The sequence below is a fragment of the Plutella xylostella genome, chromosome 29, assembly GCF_932276165.1.
Source record: "Plutella xylostella chromosome 29, ilPluXylo3.1, whole genome shotgun sequence".
Lineage (NCBI taxonomy): Eukaryota > Metazoa > Arthropoda > Insecta > Lepidoptera > Plutellidae > Plutella > Plutella xylostella.
Window position 1 is genome coordinate 2,181,222 of NC_064009.1, and position 21,668 is coordinate 2,202,889.

At 38.0% G+C, this 21,668-nt stretch overlaps 1 protein-coding gene across 1 annotated transcript in view; it reads right to left on the reverse strand.

Annotated features, from left to right (window-relative positions):
• LOC105383741 overlaps positions 1 to 21,668 on the reverse strand; it is a 92,827-nt gene that overhangs the window by 38,291 nt on the left and 32,868 nt on the right. The window contains exons 5-6 of the mRNA XM_048631489.1: positions 20,589 to 20,733; positions 18,193 to 18,322 (exon numbers count right to left, since the gene is read on the reverse strand). Coding sequence (XP_048487446.1) covers positions 18,193 to 18,322; positions 20,589 to 20,733 — 275 coding nt within the window. The remainder of the gene's footprint in view (positions 1 to 18,192; positions 18,323 to 20,588; positions 20,734 to 21,668) is intronic.

Consider the following 21,668-nt stretch of genomic DNA (forward strand, 5'->3'; position numbering starts at 1 on the left):
GATGGCGTGGTGATGCATCCGTATAGACGACTACTGTCTACATGTCCCGAATCTGCGTATCGGTGAACCCATAATTGAACAGTTCTCCTCTGCAAACAAAAAAAAACAAATACTTAGCTTATACAAATACAAATATTCTAACAGTCAAATAAAATATTTACAATTCTATGTTACTTACCGTGAAACGTCTTGCGATTTCACTAATTGTAATGTTTTATTCACATAAATACGATTATCTCCGCCTTTTTGAACATGGTTAAGTGACTTTCCATACTGACTGCGAAGAGTAATTAATTAAATTGACAAATCACAAAGTGAATCACTTTGCAGACGCAGAGGTGAATTGTCACTAAAACTAAAAACAAATTTCGTTTATTCATATTGTATGAGGGTAGAATGGTTTTAATTCTCAAGTGAAGAACGAATCATATATTTTTGGCGAAGAGAAATAGTCGACATCTATGCAGTTTGTAGTCATTTGTCAGTTTCAAATATATTAATTTTATACTCAACAGCGTTTAAATTAACGCAAAATTTGAATTAAGTTAAATAAAAATAACCATCCGTGGACTCGAACTCACGACCTATGTTTCATTAGTCTAACATTCTACCAATCAGCTACGAAGTGTATAGACACAGGTAGTGAAATTTTGCTTCACATGAATTTTATAACTATTTCACTAACACTACCGGTTGATATTTTTATGTCACAGCTGGTATACGGGCGTTTGCCTACGCGCAAACTCGTTTGTGCTGTTGTGTGTGTGTGTGTGTGGTTTGTTACTGGTGTGTAAACCGATTTCTGCCTTTATGCACACATAGACAACGTTAGTGTGCACACGTACACTACGTTAGTGTGCCCTGCCGACCATTTGACGTTGCCGTGTGTACACCTACAAATATTGCTGTATTAAAAAAAACGGTTTTGTTATAACGATTATAAAAAAAAAAGTTATTTTCATGTCAAGGAGTCATTTACCTAATTACGATTTCACTCAACAGCAGGTGAACTGAAAAAATAAGTTCTAGTTCTATCATCACTTTAGATCGCAAACATTGTAACTCCACTTTTCTCGGCGAAAAGTACTCTTTGGTGTCAATAGAAACGTTTTTTGAATTCACATGTTTTCCTCTTTATTCGAAAAAAAAAAACTGTATTCCGCATTTTACCATTTGTTTTCCTCTAAACCCCAAACCGTGATTTTTAAACAAGAAAACTTAGTAATTATACCCTTTATTCTCATATACAACGTGCGATGTAGGCGAACGTGAACGAAAACTATGCAATAAGCCTTTGTTTTTATTACTACTTTAGTAAATTACAATAACATACTCAACAATGTTAATTTTTTTTTGCAATGTTATGTTGTTAAATTAAGATCTAATATTTTATTAACATGAAGTTACTTTCAACTTTTTTTTGCATCTATGCGTCGAATCACAGCATGACGGCTGCTGCAGCTTCCTGCTGTCCTGTCCTCCAACCAATCCCACCAGTACTGCAGGTTGCGTCGAATACGAGCCATTCTCTTCGACTTGACAAGACAGGTGCTCCCGGAAGGATCATAGATCGCACGGAACCCGTACCGTATAGAGGCAACGGACTCCTTTGCAACAGCCCCCCAGATTCGGAAGTAGCCCATGCACTGCATGGCGAGCACAGCTGCAGCAATTTTTTCGTACTGAATCATTGGGATGTCATCCCCGAAGGAGGCTCTCAGCCTACCTCACGACCTGTGTGACATTAGAAAAATGCACTGTGCTAACGCCGTTTGCGAGCTTGATTTGCAGGACCGCGTTGTATGCCAAGTTCCACAGCAGAGGGGTCCAAGACCTACCGCTGTGGAACTCCGCAACTGAACTTCTTCAGTGAAAACAAACCCTCTCTTTTCGCATCCTTAATGTACTTGTTAGACACGTATGACCTCTGTCAATTTTCTGCAGATAAGAAGACAAGTGATGGTATACAAGAGCCGCCCTAAAGGTTCGCCCTCTAGGGGATAGAGTTGAACGCGGTTACTATTTTTAAGCAAACAGCCAGCGCAACAACTCGCCCGTGGTTCTTATCCTGCTCCGACAGTGAACGAACGCAAAGTATTGTACCCACTATTCGAATCCGCATTTCGGATGCCAAACTGACTGTCCGAAAGGTCGAAACCGTACCACCACAGAGGTATGACTCGTTCGAAGAGCTTATCAGGCTCTTACAGCAATCAGATGTGTCGGTACACTGAAAGATAATCTACAGGCCTGCTTTATTTATTTAGGAGCACTAATGGCCTCCTTTCAGTCATTGAGTCACTGGCACTCAGGCTGCGGTTGAACAGGAAGATAGACTGTCTAAACAAATCATTTTTAGGCTAGTTAAAAAAAACTTTAGGTGGGTAGTATGCCAACTAGAACTACAAATAAAACAGTATTTTTGTCTCCTCTAAAATTTGGTCACGAGGAGTTACGATGATTACGATCTAAGGTGACGCTGACGATATTTTATACAAGGTATTGAAAAAAGGGTATAAAGCTTAGCCAAAAGTGGATTTAGGTGCCATTCTGATCCACTTTTCTTCTACAATTTTGAAAATTCACGTAACAAAACCTTTTACATAGAAACTTATTCGATCTCGTGACTTTTTACTATAGAGACCGAATTTATTTTTCGAGAATTTCCAAAACTTGGAGAACAAAAGTTGTTCAGAATAACCCCTGAGTCAAACCCTTTCGGCACAGTATACCCTTTTTGCAACATCCTGTATAGGTAATATCAGGTTTATAAAAGACCTGGGCCTGTAGAGTGAGACTCGGCATGGGGAGTCATAATTTATAGATCTTTTAGGTTGCAGTGGCGAATGGGCACTGGTAGCCCTGCCCTTTTCTATAACTATAACTATAGGTAATTTTATGGCAATTTAAAAATGGTATAACATTTATCTATTTGAAAAAATCATTAAAAATATACATTACCTATCACCCTTATTTAAAAAAAAAATTCAGCCCTTACTTTAAACTTATAACACCCCTCTATTTCCTTCAGGGGTTAAAAAACCTGTGTATTTAATATTTTCTTATGAGTTTTTTTTTAAAAACTAGGCTCTTACATAGTTGTACATAATATTATGCGGTATTTTATTCCACTTGTAACGCATAAAATTCATAGCTACAGTAAACATTTCATTTTTTTCATGGCGAGATACAGTCGCACTTAATCGCTTTTTTGCAAAGCTTGTTAAATAGATTTAAAAAATTATGTAAATTTTAGATCTTCAATTTTTAAAAATACTTACTTATTTTTAACAACCTGTAGTGTACAGACTACCACATCTTAAAATATATATATTTTTAATTAACTACGGTTTTTGGTTTCAAATAAAACAAATTATGAACTTACTTTTCAACACCCTGTATATTGTGTAGCTTACCTACCATACACAACCGTTAAAATAAAATAAATTACCCCTCAGAATATAAACAGGCTCGCGCTTTGGCATACTGCATTGACCGTATAGTTCTTATTCGGAGAATCTAATAAGTGTCATTATGTGCAATGTTTACCTTTATCTATGCATCTGTAACTCTATAGTAAAAAATGTAAACAAATCCAAAAGCCGAAATGTTTTCTAAGAATTTTCGGCTTTTCTGCATCTAAAATGATTAGAAAATTAACTTTCCATAGCAAATGCATATGTATTATAATACTTGTAGTCATAATTTGTTGATTTAATCAGTTTTTGTGAAATATTTGATAAAAAATAAAATGGCGTGGGTATCGCTCCTAACAGGCCGCCACCAGGGCGACGACTGAAGAAATCTGAAATCTGTCACGGTGTCATCATTTTTAAACCGGAATTTATTAGTTTTTTGCAAAAAAAGTTGACTTCTGGTCCATTAAATCCAACTCTTTAAGGTAACTTTGTTAAGAATTTAATTACCTACACATACATATAAGATTCCATGAAAATGGGCCCTCTGATTTCGAGGGTTTTTTCATAATAAGTCAAAAAATGGCAAAAGACATGGTGTGTTTGCAATTTTTTTTAACATACTTATTATAATCCTGCACCAATTTATAAGCAACTAACATGTTCAGTATACCCTCTGCTACAAAATATATTTTTATCAATGTGATAAAAGCCACCGTTTTTCCAATCTAATCAAGTATATCAAGCCGACTTTAGCATTTTAGCTTTAGGGATCCCCTTAACTGAAATTAGTTTGTTCAGGCTTCATTTCAGTTTGTTCTTGTACACAACAGGTACTGTTCACACAACATTACCTGACCCCTTAGCATGAATTTTCATCGTGAACGTGACGATAAATTACTCAATGAATTTTGTAGGGAAATTTTAGTTCTGTTACCGACCGCCAGGGGCGCTGTTCATATTTTCATACAAAATTACTCGATGAATTCTACTTCACGTTCACGATGAAAATTTATGCTAAGGGGTCTGTTTAGGTAATATTACGAGGAAATGTATTCAGCGGGTGGACAAAAGGTTGTATTTTCGACCAGCTTTACCTCTGGAGGTAGGTACGCATCGTCGATGAAAATGATGGGAATACCGGGACAATAACATTTTTGCTTAAAAATAACACTTCTACTTTATTGTCTATGTAAACAATCTTTATAAATCTTTAATATCATAAATTTTCGTTTAAAAATAACTTCATACATCTTCGAGAAGAATACGTTAAATTTTCTTGAAAACCCCATTTTGAAGGTAGAGCACCAGTTTTAAAACTATGCAGGACAAAATATTTAAAGCCTAGTGAACCTAGGCAGCCAACCGTTGACCTAGATTGTTTATTAGCGCGAAATGTCACCGAGTCCAATCGATTGAAGTGCCGACTATCACAGAACCTAGCTATAAACATATATATGGCTAGTATGGTTTTGCATAGCTTACCGTGATCTACTACATCCTAACTAATATTATAAATGCGAAAGTAACTGTGTCTGTCTGTCTGTCTGTCTGTTACTCTTTCACGCCAAAACTACTGAACGGATTTGAATGAAATTTGGTATACATACGGTCTAGACCCTGGGAAAGAACATAGGCTACTTTTTATCCCGGAATTCCCACGGGAAAACTTTTTAAGGCGAAGCGAAGCGCGCGGGAACAGCTAGTACCATATATACCGTATATGTATACCCAATATTTTTTTTTGTTGCTTTGAAAAGCTACAAGACAAGAATTAATATTTTTATGTTTTCAAACTTCCAACTTTGACATCTGAAACGACGTAGATAAACTCTTTTAATGTGCGTTCCACCAATAACGTCGCTGTTTTTAACGCCAATCACGATATAGAAACGTTTATCTACATTGATAATGATGCCATGCCACGGTATATGCTATGAATGGACACACTTTATAAATTACTCCCAAACTTTAACAAGTTAATTATTAAAAATATTTGATGGCTTCAGAATTGTGTTTCAAATGTGTGGGCGATACAAAATAATAACCTTTAATGTTCCAAAGGTAAACAGTTTATTAGGTTTCCATAAGTTAACGAACTGTTGAGAAATGTTGTCCATTTGTAGGTACATAAACTCTGACTACAGATCATTACTATGTATTCGTAGAGATGAAAGGAAAAATATGGCATAGTAGAAAGCAGCATTATAATACAAAAATGGAAATACCACAGAGCACCTCCGGGAAATCTAGCGCAAAAAACCTAAGGCTTTCATGGTCTAAGACTCTTCGAGGAAATGTCTGACACAAAACATTTATTATTATTATACCTAGTCAATCTATGTAGGTAAAGTTGTTACAATATGGAAAAATATTATGGTACTACTACAACGAAAACAATAGGGCCTTGTTATATAATTAATGACTGAAATCAGGATTTAGAAATCTCAATTTTCTTTTCACTACTTAAAGAGGCTTCGCCTTAAAGAGTTTTCTCGTGGGAATACCGCGATAAAAAAAGTAGCATATTTTCTTTCTCAGGGTCTAGAATATCTAGATACTAAATTTCATTCAAATCCATTCAGTAGTTTTTGCGTGAAAGAGTAACAGACAGACAGACAGACAGACACAGTTACTTTCACAGTTATAATATTAGTAGGATGTGGTTCTTCCGCCCTATAAACGAGAAAACTAAACGGATAATTCAACGTCTAACAATCACGGGAAGTGCAGAGGTACAGTCATCAAAAGAGATAATAAGCCATCTCCCACCGCAACATGCCGACAGTTTTTTGCTGAGTGTGTGTAAGCGTCAATTCACACGTACCACAACCACACCACGTCGCAGCGACATAATGTGGTCAAGCTGTGGTTACTTGTGAATAGTGTGGCAGCGGCTTTTTGCAGTTGCGTTGTGGCAGCGACAAAATGTCGATGTGGTTGTGTTGTCGCTGTCGTTGCGATGTGGTAACCACGTGGTCGTATGCAGTTAATAGGAAGAGCAGGTGGCCGGGGTGCCGCCGTTGCGGTGTAGTTGCGATGTGGTTGCGATGTGGTCGTATTACACAGGTGGTCGATAACAACGGCAAAATGTGGCACGTGTGAATTTGATTATTCATTTTCAATACAAAATATACGCCCGACCATACGGCGTGGTTGTGGCTGTGGTGTGGTTGTGGTACGTCTGAATTGACCCTAACACACCATCTTGTTTGTATTGTTAATCTAAGGAGCGAACGAATGAGGCACCTGTGACCAGACTTTTGCCGTGCTAAGCACATATTATACAGGTCCCATTACAACTAGCACTGAAGTAGCATGCATTCGCAATAACCGTTTATTTGTGAATTCCTGGTACAGTGTTTGTGCTTGAGCTAGGTCAGTTATGGCGTTGCAGTTTAAAAGGGTTATTTTATTTTATGTAACAACTAACATTTTGTTTGGATGTTGTTGAACCCTAAACTCTTACTTAAATAGTGTTGGTTTGATAGATATATTATACCGTAACAATATTTGAATCATTGACAACAAATAGGCAAAATATGGGATAAAACTAAGTAGCCAAAAACGGTGAGCACCAATCTATCTCAACGCACTGTATCACGTATCGCGATAAACGTGGCGATGTATTTGTAAAACGCAATAAACAGTTTACCTACATCGATAAAGATCCCGTGCAAGCCGGTCTGAAACATCTGAGCATCGGTTTCCGAGAAGCTTGTTCACTTTGTCTCGGTGGCGCTACTGCGCGGCTCTTCCCGTCCATTGTGGCTCCGGCCTGGCTCTAACTTGGCTCTTTGTGGCTCGCTAATGGAGTGCCTGCGACATGCACATACAGGCATATTACAGTTTCACGGTGGCTTTCATATACCTAGGTACTTTTCTATACTGAGAGGTACATGTACAGGGCTTTCTTGGGAACCTTTGTACATTCAAAGGCAAAGTGAACTATCCGTGGAAAGACGATTTCAATAGACAAAATTAAATACAGATTTCACTAAAGTATTGTTTAATTTTCTTTTTTTTTCCGCTGCTGCATAATTATTAACGACTTGAAGTTATACGGATTGGACAAATTTTATCAAAAGATAAACGATTGGCTTCCACTGATGAAGGTGAGAACTTGAGCTATGGAGCTGTACGGCTTCCTTCCTCGTGAGCACGTGACATTCTGCCGATTTCATAACTTAGAACGTCAACTTTACCAGGAATTAAGTATATCAAGTACCGGTGTGATTGGACGAATTTTATAAAGCAAGGACTTAATGCTTCGATAGATTCAAATGAGAAACTGTGCTCACAGGCACTGTGACAAATACTGTGTATGATTTTAGGATTCAAAATGTATGGAATCCGAATATCGTTTATTAAATTTGACACTAATATCTTCGTAAATGTTATTTCGTTTTGACTTCGCGATAGGGCCCCTGTTACTAACATAATTATTTTATAACACCGTTATTTCATCTTAACATCCCTGCGTAAACATATTATAATACTAAACCACCTCATTAACGTTAGCGTTGTAGACCTCTGACAATTATGAGAAATGGCGCTCATATTTTATGTAATGAAGTGGTTAACCGATTTTCACGAAACATTCAAATCACTTTCAAAGTAGCATGCCCTTCCAAGAAAGACATTCCAAAGCCACAGCCATTATAGTAGCACATTATAATATCACTGATTGTAGTATACTGATATACTCACATGAAATCTTGCAGGTAATTAGAAATAGACCCTCGTACCTATATAGCTACATAGGTATTTGAGACCCAAATTCGTCTATAATAATATATCTGTATGCTGTATACATTTACAGTGTTTTGAAAATACAAACTAAACAGCATCGCATAAATCCATCATAGTACGGCTGTCCTGGTCCAGAAAGCTGAACTTTCGCTTGCACACTGATGTATAATGCACGCAGGTTGCCGTGAGGGCGGCGGCGCTACTCTAGCTTTAAAAATACGACATTTCGAAACGTTTCTGCCAACTAAAGTGGTAAGTAGGCCGCCTAAGGAGGTGATTCTGGCCTTGATCCTGAACAAACTTTATGCTAAGAGTTTAGGCTTTAAAAAATCGTTTAAACAAAACTACTCCCTACCTTAAAACGTCAACAAAAAGTTACTTTTCTATTCAAGAACCCCAAAATAACGCGAATTTTCAAAACATGTAGCCCTAAACTTGTTCAGAACGAGCTAAACCACCCCTTTTGAGCTAACTCTTTTTAACACACCTACACTTGCTTTACGAAACACCCTGTATAAAGATAAGATAAAGATAAAATACTCTTTATTGCACGCAAACAGAAACAGTTTCACTAACATACCTAGCAAATAAAATTAATACTTTAATAGACGGCCTTATTACTAAAGGTAATCTCTTCCAGACACACACACCTGTACATTTAGTTCGCAGTAGCCCCCCCGTGGCCCGGGCGGGACGTGCATCGCTGCAAGTAGGGCGGCCGGGTCAGGCTGTGGGTCACGCCGCCGCCGCCGCTGCCGCCGCCGCCGCCGCCGTTATGTCAATATCACGGCTTGACTACCGCGTTCTGTGAGCATCTCGCGAGGTTTGACAAATGCTCTTGAGGTTCACATCTCAGGGTAGTTTGGATACCTATACTTTTTCGGGAAAGCATTTGTCTTATTTATATATTTTTAACCACTCTTTTGGAATCGACACGACTGTAGCTAGTTATACGTATTGCAATGGGGCGTAACTTACTGACGGTATTTAGACCCGACAACGACTATAATTTGGATACCACAACATATCTAATCCAGCCTCCTGACATAAGATCTTCAAAATGAAGCATAACTTCAGTATGGAATGCAGTGGCTGAGTAGGGCTTAGGTAAGTTCATAGTTAGCTCGATTTACTCAGGTGTCGGGCCTCTGCTTCTGTCCAATAATAGCCTAAGAACTCCGTCGTAGGTATTATTCATCTGTTATCTTGATAAATAATAATTAACATGCGGATGCTACTAATAAAACTTTACAACGCTATGATTTATCACATAAGTGTGTGATTATGACGTTATTGTTATTACTTATAACCCTGTCATAACCCCATAATGTGTCAAAGATACAGCCACAACTGTACATACATACATTGTTTTGTTGATGCATAATATATGTAGGTACACTTTTATAGTCATCAAACATATCTAGACCCACCCCCAGCGCAAATAACTTGATCTTAAGAGTGATGGAAGCTAGTTGAATTAACAAATGGATTAAATACTTTAAAATTATAACACTAACATTTAATTTAATATTGACCTAGTTCCTATAACATTTCCCATCTGTGTGATCTACATACTCGTATTGTAGATTTATGATTTCCTCACAGGATTATGTGTAAATATGACTTCAAAGCAGATACAATAATAAATCATAATTACGAAGTCAGAATTGGGGGTAAATTGTGACCTATTTTAAGAGCAGTATCTCATGTGAAGACGATTTATCTGTATTTCTTTATAATATTAAAGTAAAGGATATATAATTAGAATAGATATCGTTACTACATTGACCTGTCTAGACGGACTGAGCGTCTAAATTTGTTATAGGTCAAAGTGGACTACGACTATTTATAGAAGATTATGATTAAGAAGGATTGTTTTATCTTTTACTCACTTTCATACGATCGTAACCAAAAATACTAAATAGTACTTCACGCAAAATTTCCTTAATTCATGACTCAATGATTCAGATTTCGTAAATTTATAAAGGACTTAGGGGTACTTCGCTATTCCGTATTTAATCGCATTCAGTATTCTTTGTATAGAAATTCGCACAGGTGCGTCCACTTCACCGTCATTGACGACGTCGTTTCTCCATACATTTATGAAAGTCCGTTTGGTCCGATGCATACGATACCGATAGGTGGACGCTTACCTTAAGGAGGAAATAGAAATGAGGTTCACCTTCGCGGATAAACAGCAGAGAGCAATTATCAGGTGAACATTATCAATTCACTTCCTGTCGCTTTACTTTGGTTCGTTCAACTCGGAAGTGACCAAATGCCGATCTAGATTCTATACAGAACCTGACTTGCCAGGGCAAGCCGGTGTCTGCCGAAGAACCGACATGGCTGGTTGTAACCCTTATTTCTTAGTAATTACTGATGATGCAGCTTTGCTATTTGAATGAGTTGTCTAGTGCAGATGATGATGATGATGATGATACACTTAGAGTGTGTTCGTGGGACGCCCTTCGGTTGGGATCTGTGGACTGATGTCCGTAGGATATCGGTAGGAGATAATAAATGACGAGGAGATGTTATTTGTAAAAGGTGCAACGAATAGTTAAGATTTAAATAGTGTATTCTTTAATTCGCGGATTTTTATAATTACCCTGTACTAACTATAATATTAGCAAAATATAATATTAGTAATATTATAGTTAGTAGTTTAGTCACTCTTACCATGGAGTTACATAAGTGAAAACCGGAAGGTTTTTGCATATATGTAAAGGTCATCAACCGAGGCTCAACGTTAAATATGGAAATTTTGTTTAATTTTAGACAAAACGCCGTATAAATTTTAGTAAGTATATTATTTATTATACCAGCCATTAATCTGTATTTTAAAATGTTACTAATCTACCACGACGGCTACGCCGCTTAAATACTAGCAGAATCTATCTATTTGGCACGTGGCAAATAGATAGATAGATTCATATTTGGCGGTGGCTAAATATGAAAATCTAAAACTTTTGTTTAAAAAAATATACAAATACAAGGTGGGCAAAAAGTAATCACCCTACTGACAGATGCTCGCGCAGCAGCGTTTCGAAAATTCGTGTTTCGTTTGATCCTCCTGTTTATAAGCTTCGCAACTTAATTAACCCGGTAAAAAAACATACATCCCTCAGACAAATTCACATGAGCAACGGCAGAATCTCGGCCGACGACTCACAAGGTCGTTCACCGAGATATAGGTTCCAGGTCGCCCCTACAGCTTATGTGCTAAAATGTATACTTGTTTTCGTCCACCTTCTCGGCCTATAAGAGAATTTATGATGGCAGGATAGAGCACACTTGTCGTGTAGGGAAAGGATTGCCTTTTTCATAACCGGATTTAAGGGAGTGATGTTATTTTTTTTTTTTTGTTCCATGTATATTTGGTGCTATAATCCTGTCTCATTTTCAAATTGTTCATTCTGTTCAGTATTATGTTACCGCGTCTACAATTATTATGATGAAGAATCTTGCCAAACACAAACATAAAAAATAATATATGGGACAACACAGCAGTAATTTCTTTCCTTGACTGAGCCAGTAGCTTATTGTTTCATCTTCATATTGTATAACCTAGATTTTGTAATGGAATTGTGGTGGTTGTGGTTTTTGAAAGATTGCTTGTTTTCATTACTATACCTATTATTTATTGTACCTATTTCACAATGTATAAAAAGTTATCAAATCACGTACACGTAAGGGCCAAGTGGTGAAAGCATTTTTTGCGGGAAAAACTGCAGGAGCTTTATATGAGATTTTAAGAAAACGTTGGCTTTTTTATTTTCATTTTCATGATGCAAAATTTCTCTCGTACTGAGCCGTGCGGTGGTCTCTTGTTCTGTCTAGTCTGTGGTATCTGGGTTTGATTTCCGCCGGGAAACGAGAAAGTTCTATTGTTCATTGTAATACCAGTTTTTAGAGCAAGACTGCAAGTGTATTCAGCTGCCTACACTTCCTATGAACAGTGTAGAAGTAGAAGAATATTCGTCAGCTATTATTAAAATTGACATGATTAACTTAATTTCATTGCAGAAATAAACTTGTAAAGAATTTATATGGGACAAATACAGGGCGTTAATAAAAAAAGGCCGTAAAAAACTGTTAATTACAGTCATGTTTGTATTAAAAAGGCCATTTAGAGTCGGCATTTTGTGAGTGGAACTTTTTCATAGCTCGCGAGTGTAATAATACCCTCAACGCGATCAACGGAGTTGTCCCGGAGAAATATCTTAAAATAATATTGTTAGACTCATCTTAAAAATAATATTGTTGACATTGGATGGAATCTAATTTTAAACTAGAACACTCCACTCGCATAAAATATTCTCAGACAGACTATTTCAAGTCAAGTTCTAGGTTAACGCGCTCGGTCTAGAATATTCAGCTATAAAATTATAAGTTTCTAGTTTTTGTTCCGAGTTCACTTAATTACAGTATTTATGATTCTATTTTTATTTTAGAAACACTTGTTTTTGTAACTTATACAAGTTATTATTAGACAAAAAATACGAATAGAACTTTCGATGCAGTTTTTATTTTAGGGGATTTTGGTTCTATTATTGTATCTTAATTTAGAAACACGTTTTGTTTGTAACTTATACAAGTTATTATTAGACAAAAAATACGAAAATATCGATGCAGTTTTTATTCTCGGGTTTTTAATTTTGTTTTTGTTTGAATAATGTTTAGACAGTATTTTTTTCTTCTTCGTCATAATTATCATAACTCATTTCAATTCAAACAGTCATCTGTCAGCCGCGGTTATTAACTCAACGTCAAAATCACCATCAATTAAACAAATTATTAATACTTACTCACTCAAACAATGCACAAGATTAATGCCATTGAAAAATATTGAAATTATTAGCAATTAATATACCTTATTGTCTCTTTGAGAAGTGGGTAAGTAGTTCGTTTACCTATAACAAAAAATATCATAAATTAATGGGAGTTTAATGGAAATTTAACTGGTGTAACTGTAAGTCACTTTATTGCTTTAAGTTTTCAAATTAGAAGTTTAGATTTCATTTCGAAAAGGGGTGTTCTATGAATTAGTTTTATTCATAGATTTATTCTTAATCCATATTTTATTCGGGGTAAGTATCGATTAATAGATTTTGATAATGTAGATAAAAAACTGGATAAAGTACTTATTGTTATTCTTAGGTACCTACTTTAAATCCCCACTGTATCCAATATTTTAACATGATCTAATCCAAGTATCTGTACAAGTACATTCCCTTGACTTCAAGAGCGGGTAGTCACGATTTCTGTCTACTCACGTACATTACCCTACCTACTTAGACCCAGTTTCTCACTTGATCTACCGAAGCATGAACTTGAGTCCTACTCAACAACAATTCAGCCAATCACATCGCTGCAACCTATACTTAAGTTGTGCTTAACTTGACATTTTCATGTGACCAACCGGACATTACCCACTAACATAACAAGTCGGTACATCACTTGATAAAGTATGTAGCCACTTTGACTGAGAACTCAGAGCTCACGAGTTTTCGAGTGGAGACTACATCGTCACATCACGACCCATCACGTCCCCACTGCTGGGGCACGGGTCTCCTTCCAATGAAGTAAGGGTTTAGGCCTAAGAGTGGGAGACAGGTGGTCTGTAGTGGCTGAATGTGGAATGCCACGGGTAGTGTGTTGTGGCGCTTCTCAGGATAATAATTTCTGATAAAAACTTACTGGACGCTTTAGCTATTGAACTGTTTTGTCACTCTGTCAAAGAACAAATTGTTCAGAGAGTGACAGAACAGTTCAATAGCTAAAGCGTCCAGTAACTTTTTTATGAATAAGGTAAGTCAGTTTCTAAATTGTGTTACCCAAGAGTTCCGTGCTTTGAAATTCAGAATAGATGAGTCTGCACGTTACGATGCGATAGGTTATATTTTATGAACAAACCGTAATCTAGCAAAGATTTATTATCGTCCAATGGAATGGTGATTAACGTTGTTATTTATCAATTTATAATACCTTCGCATTGTTATTATAATAGGCCTTTAAATAACTGTCTAAGAACATTTAACTTAAGTCTATATATAAGAACATTGTAAGTCACGATCATGTTTAATTGTTGTTTATGAAAATAATGTTATGTAAGTGACTCTCACTACTTTGTGTGTGATATCTTCAACCCGTCTGCCAAGCTTGGAGATAATATAGCTTGGAGCTTGGAGATAATAGCAACAACCCTCTAATGTTACAGAAAACCCAACGCCTGCAGTCGTTCTTTACGGATTTTTAAATGTATCCTACTAGAGATTTGAAGCGGATATAAGAGATATATTTCGATTCTCGGTATATGAGATTATCCTTCGAACCTCCGGAATTGAGTTCCCTGAGTTGTTGTGAGTATTGTTGTTTATGTATTTACCACAGCCGCGTAAATTAATCCGTTTTTGTTTTTAACTTATGTTACGTTAGGTTATTAATACAGAACCAGTTGTAAACCAGTATAGCTATTTGTTACCTCGGCCTACGTCCCAGCTCACGTCGCAGTTGTTATAACTAGTTCCCGAGTCCGGTTCCGGATACTTTTTGTACATAATTATAATAACGTTAGATTCTTGTAAATTGGTGTAAAAAGTGTAACTTCTAACTCACAAACAAAGCTGTCGAGGTATCAATTACCACTAGGTTTTTGTACCACTCGAAAAAATACGAATCATTAGATTTTTTGTCATCTGTGACATCAAAGCACTGTTTCAAACATACTTTAATTTCTTTTATTATTACTTAGTTACATGTATAAAGTTTCATAAAAATTCGTAGCGACCTACTTTTTTGTAGTTAGGTATTCACGTGATAGGTTACGGGCCGTATCGCCGTTTTGCAATGGATGTATAGGTAAGGTGACCATACGTCCCGCTTTCAAGCTGTCCGTCCCGCTGTCCCCGGCAAGGGCAAAAATGTCCCGCTTTCATAAACAGGCCAAACGATAATTTAAATTACCTACATTTTGCATTAATCACTTGAGACAACTATATATCATCTTACCTCTCACATAGACTTAGGGAATGCGTCCCGCCGAGATCCCGAACTCGCGAGATCCCGGCCATATTTAACGAGATTGAAACTCGTTAAATTTCGTACGAGATCTCGCGAGATAACGGAGATCGACAAATGCAGCGTGACGACGTGTATTTCATGCGAAATCAGAAGTCGTCTGTCAGATGATACTCTCGACATGATGAGTTTTTTGAGAAGCCAATGATGTCGATTCGAAAGGCAGATATTCTAATTTTAACGCTGTCAAACTATAAATTTTGCTAAAAAGCAGAAAAAAAATACAATTACGGAAACACACATAGAGTCGATTTTTAAACAAATACAATAAGATTTTGACAGCTCTAAAATTAGAATTTAGTTAGTCTTCAGAATCGAAATAATTTTCACAAAAATTTACTTGCCTTTCCGTACCTTAATAACTTGATCCTCTTTTGAATTTTTTTTATTTGATTAATACGATCTCACAAAATTTATTTAAGAACTTGTGAAGTTAAGTTTTTGTTTTTATACTAGTACCCAAGCATTTGCATTTATGTTTTAATAGCAATTCTTCCAATCTCGCGAGATCCCGTATTTTGCCAGGTCTCGCGAGATCTCGCTAGGTGGAAATCTCGACATAAACTACATAAAATTGTAATGAATAGGTACCAATATGTTTTTTTTGCAACATAAATCCGCAGGTGTCCCGCTCTGACAAAAAAAATAAATGGTCACGTTATGTATAGGTAATGCACATAATTAGAGTACACATCTAGAATCACGATATTTAGGATTCGCCATGATGATTTGGTTCAACCTTAAAACTTTTAAAATTACTTCATCTTTTCTTATCTTAAATATTAATGCAGAACAGCATTTGACCCGAACCGAATACGCCTAAACTACTTATCCGCAACCTAGAGATATTTTTATCCAATCCAATAATTCTTAAACCAACTTAAATCTCAACTACGCCAATCAGAGAACATCATCCATTCTCAACGATCCGACGATTAGCTTACGCCCTTGACCGACAGCTGTTTAAAAAACAATAAGCGAGCCACAGAGTAACGGCCAGAAGTGCACGAGACACTATAAATAGCAGATTGAAAGATTCAGTGCAAGATGATTCACGCAGCTGTGGTTTAATTGGACAATCTTCGCCGTGGGAATTAATGGATGTGTGCGGAAAATAGGTTGCTTATGAGGTGTGTGTGTGTGTGTGTGTGTGTGTGTGTAGTTGATAACCGGATGGTGTTGGAGCTGGTTCTAGCACTGATGGTGCCTGGTTCAAATCATCTATCAGATATCGAGTATAGTAGGGGGTGAGGAGGATTTCATACTAAAAATACTTTAAAAAAACGATGTAAATAAGATTTTTACTTAATATGGCTAAAGCAACGTTGGGCATTTACACCGGTCTTATTTTTTGGTACTTAGATTTTGATTAATTCTCGCTCAGAAAATTTACCAAAATGGTCATGGTCTTCATTTTGGTCAACTGTCACCGGTTCCTTTAGTATTGCACCAGCGAAATCGACAAACAAATACAAAATACACCAAAGCGAAAACATAAATATACTTCACTAGATCGAACAATTTCATTACCCAGATTGGCTGCTTCCCACACGATTTCCAATAAAGAAAAGGGGTAGGATTTACTGCACAGGCTTCCCCGGCAAAAATGCATCGGTTATACTCCCACCTACGCCTTAGTGAAGGCTGTACATTGTTCAATCGATAATTCCAATTTAAAAAAATGTTAATATGTAAGTTCCTAAGCATTTCTTTGCAACATGATATATGATCATATATGATCAAAGATTACAACGCTTAAAAAGAACTGTAATTCTAACGACTCTGCACCATTTTTGTTGGATCATAGAGTATCACACGATTACGATCAAGGAACGAAGTTACAAATATGCCTGAAGATGGAAATTTGATAGTGATTGCTATACAGCACAGTACTCTCGAATCGCTGTATTAACCTGGCGAACATTCGACTTGTATATAACGGGCAATGTCAATAGCATTTAGCCAGCTAAGCTGCATGAAATAAATTAGCTGGAAGCCTCTTTTCATGCCACCATTGTTTGATCATGTGTGAAATTGTGCGGAATAACACTTATATTCTGCACTTCAGTGGTTTCCTTTGCACATATTGTATAAGGAAAGAAGTAATAAGGCTCTTGCGGAGAATACCAACACTTAATTGGATTTTGATAAGGATAAAATAAATAAGTGGGAAAAACTAAAAGAAGATGTCACTTTATTCAAGTTTTTAGGTTCATGCCCATAAAAAATCTATGAACTTAATTTAAACAAGTAAAGTTTTACGCATGTTTTCATTTTCTTTGTCAATAGGATGTATTTGCTATCGATGTAATGATGACGATAGATCATAGATGTAATAGCTTTGTTTATCTGCAGAAGATTTGAGTCACCCATTGTTGTTAGTACCCACATTTGTAAGTGTCAGATGTGATCGGCGAATACTTATAAAAAACCGGAACTGTGTGAAAGGCGACACGCCCAAGTATTATCTAATCTAATCTGTTAAGTAGGTAATCATAAAGTAAATAAGAAGAATATACAAAGGATATGCTAGATTCTAGCAATTACAGAGTACTATCAGCGGAATCTAATTATCCAGGATTAACATCAACTTCTCTGATCCAGGAATTCCCACCCACATCATTTCTATTTCCCGGGAAACTTTCACCCACCAAACTTCAAACTAACAGGAGCATATGGATACTACGGAGGTACATTACTACAGGTGCAATCGTGAAGCTATGAAAGCAGACTGCTAGAAAGAAGGCAAATGCGATTAAATAAGCATGAACTTAAGTCTTCTTCAGCGTCAATACATCCAATCACGGCACTGTTCAATCCATTCCATTGCATTTTTAGGCTATGCTGTCTGCTTAACATGACATCCTCAAGTCAGAAACCGGGACCAACCCAGCTAAATGTACCAGGGCGCTCCTGGTAAACCCAACAAAGATCACGTTACCTTAGTGCAGAAGGCGCATCCGCAGCCGCCGATGATGGTGACCTTGCTGGGGGGCGTGTCCTCGAGACACAGCTTGCAGTTGACCGGGGCCGCCGGGACGAAGCCGCCGCCGGCGCCGTCCAGGGAATACCTGGGGAGAGAGAAGTTAGTGTTTAGTTAGACAGATGAATTGGTAGTACTACTACTTATTCCTAATCTCAGCTGGGGAGCCATGAACCGAAGAGAAGTGCCACCATTCTTTACCATCTTGGGCCAGCACAGAGACATCCGTCCAAGACATCCCCGCCTGGCCCATGAAGTACTACTTGTTCGAATTAGCTGTGCACCTGACTGACAAAAACCAGAGGTCATATTAACTAGCTTTGGCGTACCCGGCGTGACCCCCGGTTCTTGCTGGCGAGGTGCTAAGTTAATTCGCACGAGTAGTACATAGTGTAATGTTATGTCCTCCTAGAGGAGTATAGTAAACGCTAGATGGCAACAGATACATTGTCACTAGCGTAATGTCATGTCAAATTGATGGGGATCGAACCTTGGACTTCTGGATGTTGTAGCAGAGCTCCTACCAATGTAGGTACCACAGGCTAGAGGCAGAAGGAACATTTATTGTAAACACGATTAATCACTTTAGAGAAAACATACAAAAGCCACACATTATCGCCACATTTATGGGTTTAAAGTAATGAACATTGACCAAGCGCATTAAATCGCGGCGCAAATCCATCCGACCACATAAAACTGCAATAAATTATGTAAAACGAACGTTTACAATGCATAGGACGTATGCACCTATGTAACACACGGTACATTTGTATTCGTAACTCGAGCCAACGTTTCACACACACGTTTGATTCTCCGTACATTTTCAATTTTCCACGGCCCAGTGTAATGCTTTAGGGCAACGGTCAGCAACAGGCGGACCGCGGTCCATTTGCGGACCGCGAAAGGTTGAACCTCGGACCGCCAAATATTGTAATGTAGACATGTCAAGTATACATAAATACTTTGAATATTATTGTAATATTTTGAACCAATCTAACTTAGTACCTACCTAATCTAATTAATCTGTTTTGCAACATCGATATCGATCAAAAACATCGCGCCGTCGCCGCGCCGCCCACGCCGTCGAGGCGCCGCGCGCGCTCTGTTCAATTGTTCATACGTACTTAGCTTCTCCGATGACCATAATAATTATAATGAGCAGAACTCTAAAGAAGACATTGCAATGTTTACATATATATTTTTTATCTTAGCAACGAATTCGCCACAAGGTTCCTCCAAGACTTTGCAGAGCTGGGAAAGCTATCTCTGTTTCTTAAGTCAGCCTTTGAAGTTGATGCAGCCGCCGAATGGAGATGTGGCTGCCAAACACAAGTCCTCGCTGCCAAGTTATTTAATCTGCCAAAGGCATCACTTCAAATGGAAATAATCGATCTGCAAGAAGATGTGTCTTTGCAAATATATAAAAAGGTGATAACTGAAGAATTTTGGGTGAAACATGTCCCAGAAAATATCAAAATTGCAAAAAACTTGCCATCAAGTTGGCGACTATTTTTGGTTCGATATAATGTATGCGAAACATCTTTTTAAAATTTTCAGAATTTTTTGAAAAACAAATATTGTTTGATATTAACAGACGCTCACTTAGAAGACACTCTTCGAATTAGCTGTTCTTCACGAGAAAAAAACTATAAAAACCTGGCTCAAGACCGCCGATAAAAAAATTCTCACTAATTTTAGTAATAAATAGATGTACTTACTAAATTATTGTATTTTTTTCTGGACCTTTAAAAAAATTTCGACCAATATCCGGACTCTGCCTAAAACTACTTGCCGACCCCTGCTTTAGGCGTATGAATATGAAGAAACCTTGTTACTGTAATGCTATGAAATATTCAAATGAACTTGGTGTTTATACTTGACGGTATTATGTTCACTTTGTGCCACCTAACTGTAGATGTAGCATAGGTGCAAAACGAGCACATTTGTAGTTACATATCTTAATATATCCGTTGCGTATCATAATCTCTAGTTTTGACGCAAATCTTCTTTAAAACATTGCGTCATAACGCAACGGACGCAGCTTTAATAAGTATTTCACGCCATGCAGCGTATTTGTAGTGATCACTTTACCTCGAGAGCAATGAAAACATTTCGTCACCTCTTTTCTTTTGCCCCTTGCTCCTACTACGTTCTGATACATCATCATCGGGAATGAATAGTTACAACCATAGCCTTCTATGGTCTCGTATGTTCTGTCTCACCTTGATCCCCCGACGCCGGCGAGAGAGAGCAGGCTAGAGCATCTCAAGCACACTGACGGGGCCCGAAGCCGGTAGTGAACCCATCAATTCAAGGAACTGTAGTCTGTGATGGTCTGGTATGTTTTGTCTCACCTGGAGCCGCCGACGCCGGCGAGAGAGAGCAGGCTAGAGCATCTCGAGCAGACCGACGGCGCCCGCAGCCGGTTGTGAGCGCGGATTGGTTCGAGAGACTTCTCTCTGTCGGTCAGCGCTAGCACTGTTGAGCATTTTCGCAGACCTGTGGAGGATTTTGTTATATTAGAAAAGTCTAGTACAGGGGGTTAGAAAAAAGGTACGGAAAGGTGGTCATTCTGAAAAACTTTGGTACTACGAGTTGCTTTAGTAAAGGGAGTTGATTGATGAGTTATTGCTTAGTACAGAGTAGACAGAATGTTGTGATGCTCCGTGGATGCGGCCTACGTCCACTAGTGGAGAATTCGAGGACGGCAAGAGATTAGAGAAAGCAGGGGTCACTTAAAGTTCAAGTATCAAGTCAACCATTTCGGGTAGCTTCTAGGGATTGTAAGAAGCTTACCAAAGACTAACCCCTTATTCATAGAAAAGTTCCTGTGCCTCCTTCGGCCATTGAGGTAAAAACTTGTCGAGGTCGTCCCGCCATCTCCGTCTGGGTCTTCCACGACGCCGACGTCCATCATTGGGCACCCACTCGGTGACAATTCTTGCCCACCGGTCCGGGTGCATGCGACAGACGTGGCCTGCCCAGGCCCACTTCAGCTTCGCAGTCTGTGCGCCCACATCAGTTATACGAGTCGAGGAGCGTAGCGTGGTGTTCCGGATTCGGTCAATCCTTCGTACACCAAGTATAGTACGCTCCATCGCTCTTTGGCAAACCTTGAGTTTGGACTTCTGATGTTCGGTCAGAGACCAAGTCTGTGCACCGTAGGTTAGGACAGGCAGTATACACATGTCGATGAGTTGGCGTTTGAGTGTTAGAGGGAGAGTGCCCTTCATAAGATCTTTCATGGACCAGAAGCTCTTCCAGGCGTTGGTAATGCGTCTTTCGACTTCCTTGTCCTGCCTGTTTTCGAAGGATGCTATCTGGCCCAAGTAGATATACTCATCGACATATCCTATTTCCTGCCCGTCTACCTCGACCCTACTTTTGGCGCTATTGGTCATGACTTGTGTCTTAGACCTATTCATATTTCATAG